We start from the raw sequence: 19,729 nt of genomic DNA on the forward strand, positions 1-19,729 counted from the left end.
ACACTTAAATATGTTAAAAACAGTTCTTGGCAGATTCTAGTGTAGAATTTCAATTTTTTTCTGAGTTTAACCCATATCGTATTAAATGAGGCATAACTTTTGCACAGATCATATATTAGTCCTCCTCAAAATGTTAAATTCTGCAAATAAACAATAATTGTGCATTAAAATGTATAGATGTCTCCACTTATTTTCACTTAGAAAATCAAAAAAACATGTAATTTGACCAGTGGAGCTAGAACTTTTGCAGACAACTGTATGTATGCTATGAAGTCCCTACACAGAACCAAATCTTCACAGTGCAATATTCATTTTTTGCATCCTCAACTGTCTTTACTTGACGGAAGAACTTATCAAATCTTTTCGAGGGCATCAGCTTTCTATGACTGCTGTCTGGTTTGTGGTGCTGTCTTCATGTCTTAACACACTCCCTCATCAAAGCATGTGGAAGTTTCTTTATGCAGCTTATCTAGAAGGAATAGTGTCTTCTTGAAAAAGTGCCCCCCCTTTAGGGTTACAGCATGAGTAAACAAATGATGGTTGATGGTAAGTCAGGGTGGGAGCATGCCTGCAAGTCTGCACTTGAAACAGAAAGCATAATATCTTTGGATGAGTTGATGGGCAGGGCCACTGTGGTGCAGGGGTGTGTGTTGAGGCCGGCTGTGAGAGCCAGCTGAGGGGTTGGCCTCAGTCTCGCAGTGTGTATATAGAGCATGGAAGGGCATCACTGTGCACATTCCTCTGTAGCTCTCACTAACGGTCAGGAGAAGAGCTTCAGCTCAGCTGAAAGATGGGCAAGCAGAAGATTTTCCTGGATAAGCTATCCCATAGCTTGCAGATTCGTAGCAAGCTGCTACGTCAAGGACTTGCTGAGTGCTTGGGCACCCTCATCCTGGTGGTAAGTGGCCACCTGTTCTTTTGGTTCTATGGTTTTTTTATCACTTGGGCTAAGAAATTTTTTGTTATGCTAAAGCCACTTTTAAACTGTATCCATGCATTAAATATAGTGATTTAGAGCTCAGCAACGTAGAAAGTGTGAAGAAAGTGGAAGCCAAATGGATTCCCTGAGATCCTACATGGATCTACCCTTTCAAAAAAGGTTCCAGAGAAGAACCACGTTTGGTTCCCTAAAGAGCCATGTTTGAAAATGAGATTTTTAAGAGTGAAGAACCTTTTAAAGGTTTAAAAAAAACTTTTAACTTACCAAATTGAGAGTTCTTCTTAGAATCTTTCCATTAGGTGGAAGTCTAAAAAAGGTTCTTCAAAGTTCTAAATTTCATTTAAAAAATGGTTCTCTAAAAAACATTCGATTTTTAGGGGACAAAAAGTGGTTCTTCCATGGCAAAGAAGCTGTTTGGGACCCTTATTTTAAAGAGTCACAGATCCGTACACTCTTAACATGGTTTCCAAGCGGTTATTGGCTTTGATTTACGGTTCTAGGAAAAACCTAATTGGTATTGGGCCATAACATTAAGTGCAAGTTCTTTAAGCTTCAAGAAAGCCTCCTCAAATTTATACATTTGGACACATCCTTAAAGAACCATCCAAGTCTCTTCAGAGAACCAAAAGTGGTTCTTTTATGGCAGCCGAAGAAATTTTTGTGTCACTTTTATTTTTAATTGCTTGATATTGTCAGATAAATACAGTGTATGTGAGCAAGTGAGGGTTGTTTTCACAAGTAAACATTAAACACAAATGTTGAATGCAGAAGATAGATTTGCCTAAAAATGAAGAGCGAATGAGTGATTCTAGGTTTTGGATGTGTTACTTGAGAATGAAATCAGCCTGCAATTTGCCTTTTAGCCCTTAAAACGTTAGCTGATGAAGAGAGCATCCACTTCAGCCTGTCCACTGTACAGCTGCTTCAGAGCTCATATACCTGATCCACTGTTAATCTATTCAAATGCAGAACGGTTGTCAATATTGACAGCATCATGGTTAAAAATTAAATTACAGAGGATACTGCTCCTCATGAATTAATTTTACACCTCATTTTATACCTCATGAATTAATTTTTTTTTTTTTTTTTTCGAGATTGAAGCTGTATCTGCAGCTATGCACACGCAATAAATCTGTATACAGTGTGACAGCATGAGCAGTGATGGAGCTCTAACTTGAATGGAGCAGCGATAGAATCTCATGGTGCTCTTTCAGATGTATAAATACAGACTCTTGGCGTGCCTCCTTAAAAACAAACAGAAACCACCCCTCAGCTTTCGATCCTTTCGCACACTGTTACGACTGGAAGGCTCTAGATAAGAAACAAGCTCACTAATGACATGGAGTGCGAGTGTTATTGCCTGCACATGCCCTCCTGTTTCCCATCTACTGGGACTGTGAATACAATAATGCAGTTCTAAATTGTACAACAAGGTTCCCCTTTAGCAAACTTCCCTTTCTTGATGCACAGTGGTAGTGGATAGGAACTGTACAGTAGTGCAAGCAGTATGTGGTCTTTGAAAATCTTGCCTTTTTATGTTCTCTTAAAAATAAAGGTTCCGATGGTGCAGATTATGGTCAACATATGGTTCTAGGAAAAGAAAATTCAGAATATCTGCTAAATCTGTACAGTTAAATGGTTGAGATGTAAACAAAGTCATTCAGAGTGGTTGGTGTGAGAGAGGGTTCATTGTAGAGTAAATTACTGATTCAGATTTGTGTTCATACCCAGGGGTCATGATGTCTACAGTGCAGATATAGCCACTTTATTTGCTATCCAAAACCACAAGTGAACCTATATGTTTCTTCTGAGATTTTATATGCAATGTTGATAATGTTGATAAAATAGGGGCAGATCTAAAAAGTTTGCTTTGGGGACTATTTTGCCTCACAGCGCTCTACATGTACCCCATCTGCCATCATTGGATTTTCACATTTTAGCCCAAAAACTCATCTAAAAACTATCATAAAACAATGTCTCAATAATCATTTTGTGTAAAAATGTTCTGTGATGTAGCTTTTAAAGGCTTCAGACATCTGGTTCCTATCACCATCACTGTAAACAGTTCTGACAAAAAGTTTCTCTGGAACAGAGCATTTCACATCAAACCACTCTAAATTGCAGAATTTTTACCAAAATCTGTGGAATTCTCCTATAATTGGCATAGACCCTTTAAATTATGTGGAGGTTCTTTAAAGATCCATCCTTTCAAAATGTTTTTAGGGAATGACATTGGACTAAAGAATCTCATTTGGATCCTTTATTTTTAAGTGTCTAATACACCAAATCATTTACTGTATGTTTAAGCCATATCAGCTTTGTGCTTTGACACAGCAGCAAATGGGTTCTAATCAATCACTATACAATAAGACACACGGCTGCACACTCACTGAGCCAGCGACATGCGTATGTGCACAAATGGGAGTGTCACCTACACAGTCACAGGTGGTTTTCTGGACACAGGTTAAGCCTAGTCTTGGAACAAATTGCAACATTAATCTTGACTCTGCAGTGACTAGAGGTTAATCTGCATCCGGGACACTGTAGGCGTCTCTGACAGAACATTCCTGAAAGGCATTTACGCTCATTTCTCCTTGGTATATTGGTGTCAACTTTATTGAGTGTCATGTATGGTGGAGAGCAGAGCTAAAGGAATGTGTGGTACTGGGCGGTGCCAAAATAGGTGGAGTGAGGAATGACATGAAATATGAGTCTGGGGCCAAAACCTAGGCTGTAGGAGGCTTTTCAGGACAGTTTTCAAACACTATCCAACCTGGATATTTTGGAGATAAGTAATTATATTAAAAAAAACACAATGACAAAGAATGAGCTTCAAACCATTTGTATAGATGGCACAGTATGCAGCAACGAAAGCTTATTGATAAATATATACAAATTATTGATAAAAGTGTGCAAATGTTTTTTTGTTAAAATTGAAATAAGTAGCATTACTGAGGCAGAAAAAACAACTAAAAATAGAAAAAAACTAAAATACAGTGAATGCACTTGAGTCACCCTGGAAAGCATGAAATACTAATACTGATGAAGATATGATGACCATAGTAGATTATTCACTTATATCCTCGTAAGATGCGTCCTTCAAGTTTTGACTGAGTTCTCTCTGAATAATTTTTCCACGTGTTCTTAATCATCAGATTCCAAAAGTCCAAAGCACCGGCAATGTTCCAAAATATTTTCATGCATACTTTTCGCATGCAAAAAAATGTGTAATTGCATGCATCCACCAGAGAGGTCTCCAAATCCCCAAATCTTACATAGTGCAGCTTTAAGAAAGCGAACTGCTGTCTTACTTCAAATAGCATTGTCCTGGTGTGGCAGCTGTTGTAGCAGGTTTTTCCAAACAGAGTGGTACACAGACAGTCCCAGTTTACATGATTGCATTTGTGTAACTCCTGAATTTGTATCAACGTATGTGGTCCCATTGCTTTCTCAATGACTTCTGGAGGACCAAAAGAAAAACTGAGGAATGATTAATTGAGCAGTCATGATTCTGTCATTCTACTAAATAACTGCAAAAAGCAATGATGCAACACATCAGGGTGCCATAAATTATGGCACCACACCCTATGCCTTGGTTACAGGTGTTTTGCAGTCCTATATCAGTGGAACATTATGCAACCTATATCATTGGGACATTGCATTGCACTGTGGGAGCATAATTTATTGACTTCTTGAGTACAGCATGTTTTCTCCCACCACACAAGATCAGTACTGGAAGGGCTAAGAAATTCAAGCTTGTGCGAATTTAGGACAAATTAAAAAATGTTAGGATACTACAACAATGTACAGCTTTTATGATTAGAGACATTTGCCAAAAAATAAACAACATAACAGACCCAGCAGCATTGATTCCAACTAAACATTTGAAGTCAAATGAAGTTTTTGATCAACAGCTGAACTAAAAGTTCAAGGCATTAAAAATATTACTCACTGAAAGACATACATAAGTAGGCCCAAAATTAAAGTCAAAAGGGCTTTTGTGGTAGTTGTTTGTCAACAGCCCCCGAGATTAGCAGCATTTACTGCCATTACAAGTTGAGGTGGTTCAGAAAGGTGAAAGAGTGCTCACACTGCCATCAAACTCCTCTGCAGTTCCAATGAACAGTCTCTCTTTGTTTGTGCGCTGGTGTCCACAATCGTCTACTCAAATGTGGCAATTAAGGCGTCATCCATGGCCTAACCAAGGTGGCTTATCTGAGGAAGGTAATTTCTGCTAGTGAAAGTGGGCATTGTGCAGATTATATATACAAAATTAATAGATTTATTTCCACATATCTCCATAATCCTGCGCTTACTGGCATGCAGTAAAGGCACATGAAATATGTAGCAAAGTGTTTGGCCCTGGCAACATTCCTCAAGAGGTGTTTCTTCACATTTGAGCAATTAAAGGATTTGTCTGGAGCTGAAACATGAACCAGTTAATTCCATTTGACACCAAAGGTATCTGAAGTGACATTCAATACACACAATCGAAACAATTTAGTTTTTTAACAGGGCTTAAGTGTTTATTGTCATAGTTTCCATTGGGGGCAGGGTGGGGTGGGGTGGGGGCAGGGTGGGGAGCATGTTTCCACTACTTTTTAAAATTCAGCTTTTGTGTCTGTTTTTGGGCAGAAATAGGGCAGTACACGCACAATAATATCGGAACCATATCGTCAGATGAGTTTTTGTTGGTAATCTAGGTTCTACAAGTTTAAAGTTTGATTAATTATACCATGTGGATAATTTTTGTTAACAAAAATACAAGCCTAAAATGAGCCCAATGTAAATGTCTATGTTAGCTAGCTAGCTCACTTAGCTTTTTTGTTTTGTTAGGGGGGGGGGGGGGGGGGCATTAATCTGTGGCATTAAAACTGAACAATTAGAGCATGTGTTCAAAGTAATGCTCAATCTACCACATTATAAAGCAGTTTCAGAAATGTCACACTTTTGCAGTTCCTCTATGCCTTGCAATTGTTTACCACCACCTGAGCATGAAAATGAGAAAATGCTCTCAGCTTCCAGTTAAAACCTCTTCCTGCTTCACTGCTACAGTCATTGGATGCTACATTGTCTAAACCAAGCTGGACAAACCTTCCTCTATCTTCCTCCCATAATGGACACAGTGTCAGAATAGCACTTCCTGTTGTGAAATGTGGCCGATAAGTACCTTGTCTATTGATAAACACATGAAGCACAAATGAGGTCCAGCATGTGTTACAACATGTAAAGTTTGGGGTGAAGTAAATCTGATCCCGAGAACCTAAAGAATGGAACGCTTTGTTCAGCCCATAAGATCTACAGCTCTATACCTGCTGTTTAAGAGGGAACATTCTGTTCTTTGGTTCAAACTTGGCTCAAACAAACTCCATGGACCACCTTGTTTCCCCTAGGTCTGATACAAGCCAGAAGAAGAATCTGGCATACTACTTCAAGCTCTTGGAAGCTGGAGAACCTAAAGTGGTTTGCCAGAGTTGTCAAAAGCTTCTCAGCTAAAGATGAGACAAGTGACTCACTTCAGGTTAAACTCACAAAAGTAGAGAAAGTGGCTTGATGAGTAAGCCCTGAAGGTCGACTGTTACTCCCGACAAACAAGTATTTATCTTTTTTCTCACTTGTTGGAAATAAAGAGTTGTAGTATGTAAACATTGCTTAATCCATTAAAATCCATACTACATACTAAGGCTTATTATTCAGTAACTACAGGGACTCTTAAGTTATAGAAGTGTGTAATAAGACTTTGGGCCCACCGGCGGCCCCATGGCCATGTAAGGGGTTAAGATTAAAGGCAGACCATTCACTCCCCGGCCCAAACAGTCCATATATGGACACTAAGTTGCATTTTAAATTAACTGTTGTTGTGATGTTGTCTACCTACTCAGCCTACCAGCTTAGCCCCGCCCATTCATGCTGAAGTTATAAGGACTGTTTCAGCTTGGACTGTTTTTGAATGAGGCACAATACAGGGCAGCCAAACAGAACAGAGGTCATGTATATGTGTCCATCATCAATGTTGCATAACAAAAGCTGCCTGTGTAATTCTATATAAATATAGAGACATTGGAAAATGTACATTTTTACATCACCATTTTTCACACCCCTGTATGACTGTTTTTGGTACATAAACCCACACAAATATCATAAGTGAATCTCTTAGGAGGCAAGAAGGAAACAAAAGAAAAATGTAGGATATGGGCGCATTGAAATAAACATAGATGTAATAGTATGATTTCTAATTATATAACTAGAATTATAATTTATTATGCAAATGGTTTTGCCATGCATAATAACTGCATATCTCCATTCAAGAATAGCAACTAATTCAGCTATAGGAGTAGCAGGAAGGGTCACTTCCAGAGGTTTTATCAGCCATATCAGCCATGTGGACCTTCTCTCTGTTGACATTCTTCCTCTACAGGTTTTGTTCGTTGCATTCCTGTGCATATATAACATAGCATTATCCAACTATGAAACACATTATTGTGGGTCTGGATGATATATATAGCCAAATATAGCCTTTCTAAATGCAGCGTATGTGCAGTGGAGCTCATGCTGTTTTGTCTGGTTTTGTCTTTCTTCTGTCTGCAGATGTTTGGCTGTGGTTCAGTGGCTCAGTTCAAGCTTAGCGATGAAAACCATGGCATCTTCCTCGGTGTGAACTTAGCGTTCGGATTTGCGGCCACTCTTGGAATCCTGGTGTGCGGCCAGGTCTCAGGTACCCAAACCCTGCTAAAATTGAACACTAAGCTGTATAAGGCATGGTCTTTTTCTTATTGCTTCTGGAATGTTTTTATCATTCGCTTTGATAACTTTTGCCAACCCCGCAGGAGGTCATCTAAACCCAGCTGTCACCTTTGCCCTCTGCCTCCTCGGGAGGGAAAAATGGAGGAAGTTCCCTGTATACTTTCTCTTCCAGACCCTTGGTGCCTTTTTGGGTGCTGGTATCATCTTTGGCATGTACCATGGCAAGTATCAGGAAAAGAATCTTGCAAAATAGGAGTTTGTTCTTAGACAGTTTTGTTTATGAAGTGTTGTTTTTAATTTATTTTATCCTATTTTTAAAGATGCTCTGGTGAAATACGAACAGGTTCATAATAAATTACCTGTTGGAATTTTCGCTACCTACCCCGGCGAGCACCTGAGTATCGTCAATGGATTTTTTGATCAGGTTAGTGATTGCAACAATGTAGCCCCTTGTATCATCAGTTATTACAGAGCTACAAATGAAATGATGTCAGAGTAAGGGGAGCACAGTGTCCTCCCTTTTCAGTTAGAAGTTTTGGATCTGTAGTAGAAATGAATGGAATGTTTACAGCTGTCTCGTTCTTTGTGTGGAAAGTGCTGAACATATAACTGGCTGCAGAGTTCAGACCTGGCAATTAGTCTAGCTCTGCTCTGGCTGCCTGGTACATAGCTCAACTCAGTTCCACCTTGTTTTTTTTTTCACTTGTATCTTTTTTTTTATTTCCCTGAGAATGGCAGGGCAATCAAAAAAAAAAAGATACAAGTGAAAATAGGTAGACACATACAACTTTGCAACTGTGCAACTTTGGCTCACGGACTGTTTATTATTTTTCTTTTGCAGCTGATCGGCACAGCTGCACTGATCGTTTGTGTTCTGGCCATTGTGGACCCCTTCAACAACCCCATCCCACAAGGACTTGAGGCTTTCACTGTGGGGTTCACTGTACTTGTCATTGGTCTATCCATGGGCTTCAACTCTGGTTATGCTGTAAACCCAGCCAGAGACCTGGGACCTCGCCTTTTCACTGCCATTGCAGGCTGGGGCCACGAAGTCTTCGTGTAAGTCAATTTATACAAAGCTTAGTTTTTTCATTGTGATGAATCATTTTCATTGTCATGTTTTTTTTTCAAAAGTTCATGTTTTACGATGAAAGACGGTCTGTGTGTGGTAAGCTGCAGCATGGCTTTATCTGTTTAGCAAGAGCGACCATAGCATAAAAACGGAAGTCGCCTAGCGCTGCTGTATAATGGACTGATATAGGACATGGACTACACACAGATTATGAGACACACATGTTTTCCTTTTGTGCATCTTAAAGCCATAGACAGTGCGTTTTCTGGCATTACAAATTGTCCAGCTTGATAGCCATTGCAATAGAGGCAATCGATGAGCGATTCCTGATGCTATCAAGAATTGGATCGAGCCTACCACCCAGAATTCCTTTTCAGTTGAATCTTTTGGATAATTAAGCTGAGCTTGCCTTAAACCATATGTTGAAGGAATGGTCCGAACTCCATGAAGAACCATCCATTGAAAAGTTCTTTAGGAAAACAAAAAAAACTCCAAAGAACCCTTTATGGCATCTATACTTTAAACAATATAGTGCTAACAAGTGAAACTGTTTTTTTTCCACAGTAAAGGGAACTGCTGGTTCCTGGTGCCCATCTTTGCCCCGTTCCTGGGTACCATCGTTGGAGTCATTGTGTACCAGCTGATGGTGGGCTGGCATGTGGAGGGCGAGGTGCGGGACAAAAAGAAGGCAACCGAGGACAATGTGAAACTGAATGATATGAATGATGTCTCGGCTCCCTAAGCTGTGCCAACCAATTCTACCAGTGCTTTCCTCAGTAAGCTCTACAGAATGATACCTGCCTTTGACCATCTCATAAAGAATTCAGATATCAAATGCAGCTCCTGAAACAGCTGCAAATAAATGAGTAAACAAAGCATGATGCTTTCGCAGCAGTGCTGTCAATGCTGACATATTTGTTTGTTCATATATCGATTGTATTCTCTACTCATCTTCAACATTCTGACATAAAGGGAAACTGTCTTTCTTCATCAGCACGAATTATATTAATTCTGTAACAGATAGAGGTGATTGGAGCAGAAAGTCAAATTACATCTTCCCACAAATACTGTATGTGTATTTACAGTATTCTATATTTTGTACCATTTAGTTTTGTCTTTTTGTACTTAAGCTTATGGAGGTTTAAACAGATGGACACATACAGGCTACACAGTTGCTATAATTTTCATTGTTGTAAGTATTTTTTATATAAATATATATACATGTGTGTGTGTGTAGACAGCATCCTTTAAACCAAGAAACCTAAATATCAAGGATTCCTTTTAAAAACTGTTTTTGTTTTCTTTCAATAAAATGAATCCCAGTTCAGTTGTTGGGAAGACGTTTCAGCTATTCCAATATGGGTGACAATAATGTCTTAGCAATGTTCAAAAGGCAAAATGTAGCTAATAAATCCTAGATTTCATATGTTGTATATGTAAAATGGATGGAACTCACTATAAGCTCTTTCTGACTGTAAAACCTCAGAACTGCAGCTCTTGTAAAATATTGTTTACTTTCTGTATTAAATGTGAGCCAAATTTGCTTGGGCATTGCTTCAATCTTTGTGAAGGCTGTATACACCTGAATGCCTGTTTTGCTCACTTCACTTTTAGAAAAGAGGAAACAATCCACCAAAAAACAAGCATTCTTGTTTGTATGGCTTTCTACGCTTCAATGTATCACTAGTGTCTTTTATATTTTTAGCTTTATTGTGTGATTAAAGTTTTTTAAGCCATATGCAGATTTCTCTTGATGCTGTAAGGTTAGGTAGCTTAATGCCATTTTCATCATTTAACTGGTATAAAAAAATCTTTGTAACATAGTTGTTGTTGTTTTGTTATACCTGCTAATAGTTCATACACTTTTAACTCAAACACATCATGTGTTTTTTGTTTTTGTTTGTTTGTTTGTTTGTTTTTTAGCAGTACCTGTACCCTGTATTTCTACACAATAAAGTTTCTTAAATGGTCCTTGGCTTGGATGTACGGTTCTACAGAAATCCTTGAAATTGGTATAGAACTTCTGCATTATGAGGAGGTTCTTCACACTGGCATGTCATATGCCAAAAGCGGTCCCTAATAGAACCATTCATGGAAAGGTTCTCCATGGAACCAAAAGTGGTTCCTCTATGGCATCAGAGCCCTTTTTGATACCTGTATTTTTAAGAGCGTACCCTAGGAGCGGCCTACAGAACCATCTGAAATACAAATACAACACAAGAGAATGAAGCTGGTGTTAAGCTGCATAACGTCACAGCTTGATTGTGACTTCCTAGTCATGACTTCCTACATACCTGACAGTGTGTAGCTGGAAGCTTTGGAAAGGGTATTTAGTGTTTCTATGAGGTAGAAATGGGCTGCTTTCACTCCTTCCTTTGAGAGGCTTAGGTGTAACACTGGGTTAACCCCTCAAAATCCCAGGCTTGTTACATACTGAGGCTTATTATTCTGTATGTACAGGGACCCTCAATGCAAGCTGGTTGAGCTATTGTTAGGTTATAGAAGTGTGTGATAAAACTTTGGGCCTGCTGGGGGGTCCTGGCCTTTTAAGGGGTTAAAACTAAACCCACCATATGGAGACTGTACTTTAGCCTGGCTCCCTCTCACGGTGGGTTATCTTCAAAATGGTTCTAAATTACCGCCAGCAAGACGGTGATTAAAATAACATGAGTGTGAATTCATTTATTTATACACAACTCAGAAACTGAACAAACCTATGATGAAAAAGTTACTTTCATGGTACCAAAATTGAATAGTGAATCTCAAGAATTTGTCTTACATTTGATATATAAATTTACAGAAGATCTTGCTGTGGTTGTGCAAGAATATCCATACAAGCATGTCATCACTGTCCAATGGATGTATGTCCATTTTTTCAATTTTTACTTTCTATGTGATTTGAGCAGCTGTCCTTTACATTGTGTCAAAATTTCCTAATAATTGGATTAATAGAAATCCTCCAAAATTGTTGGAATAAAACCTGTTTACATTGACTTCCATTGAAAGTAAAAAAATATATATTTCTTCCTGTAAATTTACCATTTTGGAGACACTGATTTACTTTGGACAGTATTGATATTCTACTTGAATCTCTTTAAATGTATTAAAAATCTAAAAACCCCACATTAGGTCGAGCCACACCCACAACCAGCCCCCCCTCCTTAACATGTGTTGCTAATACTTGCTTGAGACCACCATCCACTAGGGTCCTAAGGCAACATTCCTTTTCAGTTCTAGGTTGTTGGCAAACTCAGCTGTTCAACTCTTGTGCTTCTGACTTTTCTTTTCAGTGTAGATTTTCCTGAGTCTCAGTGATGCTTATTAGAGAAAGGGTTGTCACAGTAGAAGAGGATTTTGGGACTTGTTGCTTCTACTGTTAAAACGGGTAGTATAGTACTGTGCAAAAGTCAGAGACTACACTTTAATTCATTTCTAGTCAAAACAGTTGTTAAGCAAAAAATATTCATTTTTCAGCACTAGAAAAAAAGCCGTAAACATTTATCAGAAAACAGGCTTACACTGAAGCCTCAACAGCTAAATATAATATTTAATTTTTCTTTTTGGAAGACTTGCTTTCAGTTTTTCACAGAAATCTGAAGCGATGTCTTTCCACACTTTCATAGTTCAGTCTTAGAAGTTGGTTGCTTTCTCTGCTTTTCAAGTGATACCTAATCCATCCATAAAATCTTACTCAACAACTCAGATATTCGGTTTCTGTGTTCTTGCTTGTCGTTTTCCTTTTCTCAGTAAGGGCTTTTTGACAGCTACACACCCTCAGACTCACAGTGTTGAGTTGTCTTCTCACAGTGAAAAGATGGACAGAAACACCTGTGGATTTTTTCAGATCTGAAGCAAGAGTGGAGGCTGATTTTCTCTTCTCTCTCAAAGAAGAAAGTTTTAAGTATTGTTTATCTAATGGGGACAATTTTGGTGGTCTGCCAGGTCTTGCATGGTTATTAGGAGTCCCATTTTCTCTAGATCTCTTAATTTTTGAACTCCAGTTTTGGAAACCCCATTTTTTTTATTTACTTTCCTTTTGCTTTCTATGCAAGTGGATTATCTTATATCCAATCTCTTCAGAAATATCTCCTTTAGCACTTTAGATGCACATGAGAAAGAAATTTGTGAGGCAGTTAAGGAGTGTTTGGCTGGTTGCTCGTGTAAATGTTAGTGTTTCTTTGAAGGGTAACACAATGTCAATGAGGGCTTTGGGAACAGCTTTTGTTGGGAGGACGCAGCTATAAATGATTGGTTTTAAGATCAGAAGGATGAAAGATGTGAAGAGTGGACAAATTAGATACTGATAGATTCAATATTACACTTGGTGTGAGGCTTTTGTGTGATTTTTTTGTTTAAATATTTGCTGCTTTTTTCTGATGTTGAAAAATTAACTTGTACTTAATGGCTGTTTTGAATGGAAATGAAATAAACCAAATGGTGGTCTCAGACTTTTTTCCCATTTTGCAATACTGTACATGTACCTCTCATAACTCTAGTGCCTTTAGGCCTCTGAATTTCACTCTGTGGTCAACTATAATACTCTTTAAGGCATGCTCCAGGAGCAGTCTGGGATTACTGTCAATCTAACTCTATCTTGAGTTGATAGAGAATTTGACTCCTGCTGCTACCTCTTTTTCCTTTTCCACAGTTCATATTGCAGCGTATGTGCACTCCAGAACATGTTCCAGCTCTGCTTCCAGCACAGTTCAGTTCCAGTTAAATGTGAGGGAGAACAATCTCATACTGTTTCTATAATAAAAGCTTTGTCTGTTATCTAACAGACTCAGAGGGCTTTGGTCTATCCAGCCCTCAAACTATCTTCATGCCCTGCCACCTGCATGGATGCCTGCGGACACATGTTTTCTATTAACTTTATCTTAAGGAAAGACTTAGTTAATGCAAGACATATCAGCTACGATGAGGTGTAAAAATCCAGGTTATTTTTGGAGCATCTTTGTTTTGTGCTGTTGTATAACTCATCTTGAGCCATTATAAAAGGTGCGGTTATAAAAGGTAGGTTGCGTGCTTGCTCTCTGCTTTAAAAGAAAGGTATTGTGAGCATGTAAAAGAAGATAAAGCATGCTAGGTTTTGGTATTTAAGCAGAAGCTTTTAGTCAACAACAGTGCTGTATGTTGACACTGTATGCATTTTGTTATTTTTCTAAGTAATCAAAACTAATACTGTGGCAACTGCGGGGGCCAAGCACCATACGGTGATGCCTTGGAATTTTGAGATTACTGAAGATGGTTAAGAATTGAGTTGACAGCATTAGTGAGAAAGTAGCATTGGACAGGAAATACTAATGGTACAGTATGTGTCATGGATGTCCTTGATTACAATTCGCAACTCCACCAACAAATCCACTCGCATTTTAATCATGCTGGCAGTTTGGTGGGGCGTTCTTTCCCTGTCACGCGGGGTTGTCAGAGTTTTCCTGCCGAATTAGGCTGGGAAAGAGTGTGATAAGTTTGGTGGGTTGGTGGTGTTGCTGATAGCCAGCTTCAACCTACATCCTGAAGGAGGGCATGCATGCATGTAATAGAGATCTCTGGAAGTCAAAACTGGTAACTATCAATTAAAAAATTGTTTTAACAAGGACAAAAAGAGTAATACTAATAGAAGATTTAGTTGTTTTTTTTTATACCTTTCTTCAAACATTTACATTTGAATACACATTTTGGGCCAGTTTCAGCTTCTGGTGGATTTTAAGCAAACTTTGTGCTCCCTGGTATTCGGAAACACCAATTCGGCATGAGGTTTAGCTGACTTCATTTCAGGATTTTTTTCTTGTGTGTTTTAAATTAAAATTTTATTTTCACTTGGTAATATTTGAAATGATCATTCACTTCATTTTCCTGGTGTGTAATTTGTTTGTAACATTGTGGCATCAGCGTGGAGTAAGACACAGGGCAGGCCATGACATCCACCACAACAAGTGCTTTTTATTAAGCATCAGGGCAGAAAAGAACATACAAAGCACTGAACTCACAGGGGAGGTCACAACTAGCCACAGGCTTCAACCTCATGTTAGACCAACCCCTAACACAAAACACACAAACTAAACCCACACCCTGGCACAAAATAACAAACCTCCCGAGCTTCTCAGAGGCAGCTCCAGCCAGTAGCAGGTCGCTGCAATATTTTGAGACAAGAGTAGTGTGAAGTGATCACATTATCCACTTTGTCTCTCAATTTGTTCGGCAGTTTATAAGCATTCTAAGCAAAGTTGACTGGCATATGCTTTGAATTGCTTGAGGGGGCGTGGAGAGGCGCCATCACTGTATGACTTTTAATAAATACAATATAACTGAAACTGTACAATAATGAAAACTGAATTCATTATTAATCATTTTAATATGTTCACACAATATGTTCAACACTTTTTTTTGGCCCCCCAAATGGCACCCGTGTCCGTGTGTGTCAACCGTTCATACTCATTTAGAACAATTCTAACATTAAAATCAAATGTTTTTATCTTTATCGTCATGTTTTTATCTGGTAATCATACGCACATCATACTGATTCAGAAATGTAGTTTTACTTTTAAGAGTTAACAGCTAAACAGTCTCCCATCCACAGTTAAATATACATACAAACACAGTCAAAAGCATTGAATGAGAGAGAGAGAGAGAGAGAGAGAAAGAGAGAGAGAGAGAGAAAGAGAGGAGAGTCCTGAGATGGATTCTGTGCTCTCTTCTCTCTCTCTCTCTCTCACTGACTGCCTTTGATTGTAATTGTATGTGTATTTAACTGACAGAATAAAAGCCTGATGATGTAGTGTCATGTGTAAGGTGAGATTGAGGGGTATCTTTGTCATTTTTAAGTAAGTTACACTCCTGCAAACACAGTTACAGTTAAATTATGACAACATTGTGACAACCTATCATTTTGGTGCCAATAACGTTGTCACAGTGTTGAAATCTAATTCCTCAGAATGTTGTGACAACGTTATCCGACAACATTGTGACAACGCAGTGGCAATGTCGTCAGTACGTTGTCACAACTTTCTAGAATCCTCATGTTGTGCATGGAACTCCATGGAATTTTGCTGAGTTGCCAACAGGTAGTCATGATACTGTACAGCTATATAATACTGTTATGAGAACCTTGTTCAGACAATGTAAACAGCACCGTTGTAAGAAAGTAGACAACGTTGTGATAGTGTTCTTTGTTTGCTGGGACTTCAGAAGTGCCAATGCTTTTTCTACAATCAGACTGAATGATGACCTGATTATTACAGTACAACTGTTGAAATACTGGCAAGTGATAACGTGGTGTTTTGACTCGTTTACCATGTGAGGTGATCTGTTTTGTCTGTGTATGACCTGCATGGGAATTTCACATGAGTATGTGTACTTACCCTCCTATACCACCCCCAGTCTGATCAGATTACTTTTTAGGCCAGAACCAGACAGTGAAAAACAAATCTAAGCACAAAGAAATGTATTAATTAGAGTTTCAATATAGCAAGTGTTTACAGCAGAAGCAGACTGCAAAAACGCTCTTCCATAGCTTAAAGCCCACGTCTGCCATGCAGATAAAAGTGAAGATCTGTGGTGTTTCAGTCGAGACGGAGGGGGTCAGGAACCCCCAAATGCAGTTTTGGATGACCAATATGCAAGTTTTGGTGTTGGTGAAATTACTTTTGCCAGTATTATGTGTGCATGTGCTTATTAACCCAGGTTTCTTAGCAACTGTCATTGTTACATATGATTTTACATGAAAGCACAGCACTAATGCTGCATCCGCACGTTTGCGGTAGAGGGAAGATGGAATTCCATTGTTTCTAATGGTGTTGCGACAGAAAATTATGCCACCGCAAGCGCCAACATTCTGCAGCAGTGAGCGGAGTGATCCATCAAGAGTTCAATTTTCCCAACTTTTGCCATCGACTGCAGCAGTGGAATAAACTGGATGTTGCTTTTTTTGGGAGCCATGAATGCCGACCGTCTCTTCATTGAACTCCAGACAAACCCAGTATTAAAGAACACAAGATAAAAGAGTACAGATCGTCCTCCTGCCTTGTTCTACCTTAAACAATCTACACTGCTAAAGCTCTCCTCTGATAGTCATTCATTTTCACCAGCAATGTCGTCACCATGCCAATGACTGCATGGCTTCATGCCGCTGTTGGCTGCACACCCCTATGAAGTGCAGAAGGACTTTTTTTTTTCAATGCAAACATGTAAATGCAGCATAAGATCGTTCTTAGTTGCGCCTAGGCGTAACTTTCTTTGGTGCAACTGGTGTAATGTCCACTCTGAAAACTGGTCTTAGCTACAACTGACTTGGCAATTAAGACCGTGTTAATTGGGACCTGTTGGTGTAACGATCACCTGGTTTAGAGCAGCCATTCTCAGCTCATACGCTGCAGCTCAGATCAGTAAGAACAAAGATCAGTAAGTATAAACATCGCTGCACTTTTCTCATGTGAAAGTCACCTACATCCAGTCAACCGCTCAACCTTTCAGTTGCTCAACTAGTAGCAATGTCAACCAATATTATTTATCTGTGTTCATACTGTGGCATTGTGCCAGCGTTCCTTTGTTAATTCTGTCTCTGCTAAAGGACTTGATATGCTAAACTGATCATGTAGGGGAAACAGTATTCACCTGTTGCACGCAAGTCAGAAGTTGTCAGAAATGACTCAACTGGGCAGGCACAGGTACTTTGTTTACCAAGATGATAAAAAAAGGTTCCCACAGCAATCTTTAGTTCCAGTCGGCACAATAGTTCAGTTCTAACTAGCTGCAAACAGCCATCCATTTGTGTTTACTTTAATTCCATACAATCCAATCTTATCCGCAAAGGGCCAGTGTGGCTGCAGGTTTTTGTTGCAGCAAAGCAGGAGCTCACCTGATCAGCTGTTTAAAGACTGAGACTGACCGATTAACCGCATGCAATCAGGTGTGCTCTTCGTTTGGAACGAAGACCTGCACTCACACCGGTCCTTTGTGAATAAGACTGGACATCCCTGACATGCAATACTGCGCAAAAGCTTTAGGCACATGAGAAAATTATACTTACAAAGCTATTGTGGTGACTGCCGCTTGCTCAGTGTTGCAGAAGGGGCTTTGGTATGTGTGTTATGCAAAGCCCCAAAGGAAAAGAGACATTTGTAGCTGTTGCTGTTGCTGTCATAGTTATTTGTCAGTTTGAGATGTGTTTACATATTGTTTGTGTGTTATTGTGTTGGGATGTGGCTCTAGTTAGTGTGAGTGAAGTGTCTATCATAAAGAGGAGTCCTATGGCTAGAGGTGACCTTGCCTGCTATGTGTTTTTTTAGTGGCCATTTCTGCATTGTTCAATGAAAAAGCATTTCTGAAGCAGAAATATTGGCCTCCTCTGGTTCTTCTCCACCAAGACGCTACACTATTTACCTGGGCAGAAAAACATATTTATCTAGGTGAACACTAACCCAACTAATTTGTGAACCTCAGAAGTGTGAGCCAGCAGAAAACAAGAGGGCAAACTGTGGTATCTTCTTTCTGAAAAAAAAAAAATTAAATTAACGTTGCTTGTGACTACATCAGCACCACCCATACTCGCTTGACCATTGTCCATTAAATACTACAACTAAGTGAATCTCAAGGATATCCCCCCAGTGAGAAATAGCGAGGCTAAGTCAAAGAGGTCATACTAAAGCCTAGCTAGCAGTTGCTGTGAGCTTTGCCTGTAGGAAACAAGATGGTGATTAACGTAATATAAGGTTGGATTTTGTGATTTACACAAACAGCTCAATAACTGAAAAAACCTGTGTCGAAATAAATTACTTACATACCCTGAAAACAGTCTTTGGCATAGATCTCTTTAAAACACTGACGAATGCATTTTCACGGGAGACCGTGGCGAGGAAATGTGGTAATGTGGCCAGAGATACACGCTGCTTGACCTTCTGTAACAACGTAAAAAGTCCATGTAACATTGTGCCGTGTTAGGTTGTTCCCTGCACTCTCCTACATAGGTATCAGTAAATTTATACAGATTTGAGGCAGTGAAAATAAGGTTTTCATTCAAAACAAGCAGTAACACATCTGATTCCACTTGTTTAATCAGTCTTCAAATATCTGATTGGTAATATGAGGTGTTCTGCTGCCTGGTTGGAACAAAATCTTCCAGTCATGCCAGCCCTTTGTAACTAAGATTGTTGACCCTTGCTCTACAGGTTGACACCTATGTGTATTTTAAACAGTTTAATTGCTGTTATATGCAGCTTTATCTGCCATTTTGAGAGGGTTTGAAAAGCAAATGATAGGTAAATGATGGAACAAAGTCAACTATAGACTGCTTACTAGTCCAGTATATAGTGAATCAGTATATAGGGAATACAAATGTGGACACCGGTTCGGTCCCTGGTAGCAGGAACATTGGGAGATAGTATGCACCAACATAGTACAACATCAACTACGAAGCTCGCCTACTGTGTTTAGCCACAATGTCGTTTTTAGGTTGGGACACTCCAGTTATTTTATGAACATTTCCATTTTGTTTACGCTGAGACCCAGATAAAGTCATGTGACGGTCACACTGTGACGGCCCACTTAAAATATGATGAAGCATGTGCCTGGGGCTGTCATGCCTGTGATTTACAGCATGTTAGCTTGGCACTATTAAACACAGACCTTCATTGTCTATAATGCCAAGTCATCTAACACTTTTGAATTACCCTTTTTACTTGTTTATTATGTCAATGTTGTTATAGTAGTTGCATTGATATTTTATTAATATGAACTGCATGTCCTTTAAGCCATGGTTTCAATGCTAAAAGTGAAAAGCAAATAGGTTAAATCTTTAATGGTAGAAGTGCGCACTAGTAGGGGAGAGTCTGATGTTAGGTAGTTTTACCTTGTAGTACTTTGACACTTCACTAATATTTCAAACATGTTAACATTTATGCTGTTTTCCTTTCTATTCTCCCCTATTATCTGTGTCTGCAGAGTGGGCCAGTGGGTGGTGGGTTAAAGGGAAGTGC

The 19,729-nt window shown here is 39.1% G+C and overlaps 1 protein-coding gene across 1 annotated transcript; it reads left to right on the forward strand.

The window, feature by feature from the left end:
* The first annotated feature begins 679 nt into the window (after nt 1-679).
* aqp3a (aquaporin 3a) lies at nt 680-10,727 on the forward strand. The gene is made up of 6 exons (XM_036598688.1): nt 680-898; nt 7,529-7,655; nt 7,768-7,905; nt 8,005-8,108; nt 8,526-8,743; nt 9,321-10,727. Exons 1-6 carry the CDS (start codon nt 791-793, stop codon nt 9,496-9,498), a joined length of 873 nt encoding a protein of 290 aa, XP_036454581.1. The 5' UTR covers nt 680-790; the 3' UTR covers nt 9,499-10,727.
* The last annotated feature ends 9,002 nt before the right edge of the window (nt 10,728-19,729 follow it).

The sequence above is a fragment of the Colossoma macropomum genome, unplaced genomic scaffold (genome assembly GCF_904425465.1).
Source record: "Colossoma macropomum unplaced genomic scaffold, Colossoma_macropomum, whole genome shotgun sequence".
Classification (NCBI taxonomy): Eukaryota; Metazoa; Chordata; class Actinopteri; order Characiformes; family Serrasalmidae; genus Colossoma; species Colossoma macropomum.

Coding starts and splice junctions, on each gene's coding strand:
- aqp3a (XM_036598688.1), top strand. CDS start 791: ATGGGCAAGCAGAAGATTTTCCTGGATAAGCTATCCCATAGCTTGCAG. Junction 899..7,528: donor TGGGCACCCTCATCCTGGTG/GTAAGTGGCCAC, acceptor TTCTGTCTGCAG/ATGTTTGGCTGTGGTTCAGT. Junction 7,906..8,004: donor CATCTTTGGCATGTACCATG/GCAAGTATCAGG, acceptor CTATTTTTAAAG/ATGCTCTGGTGAAATACGAA.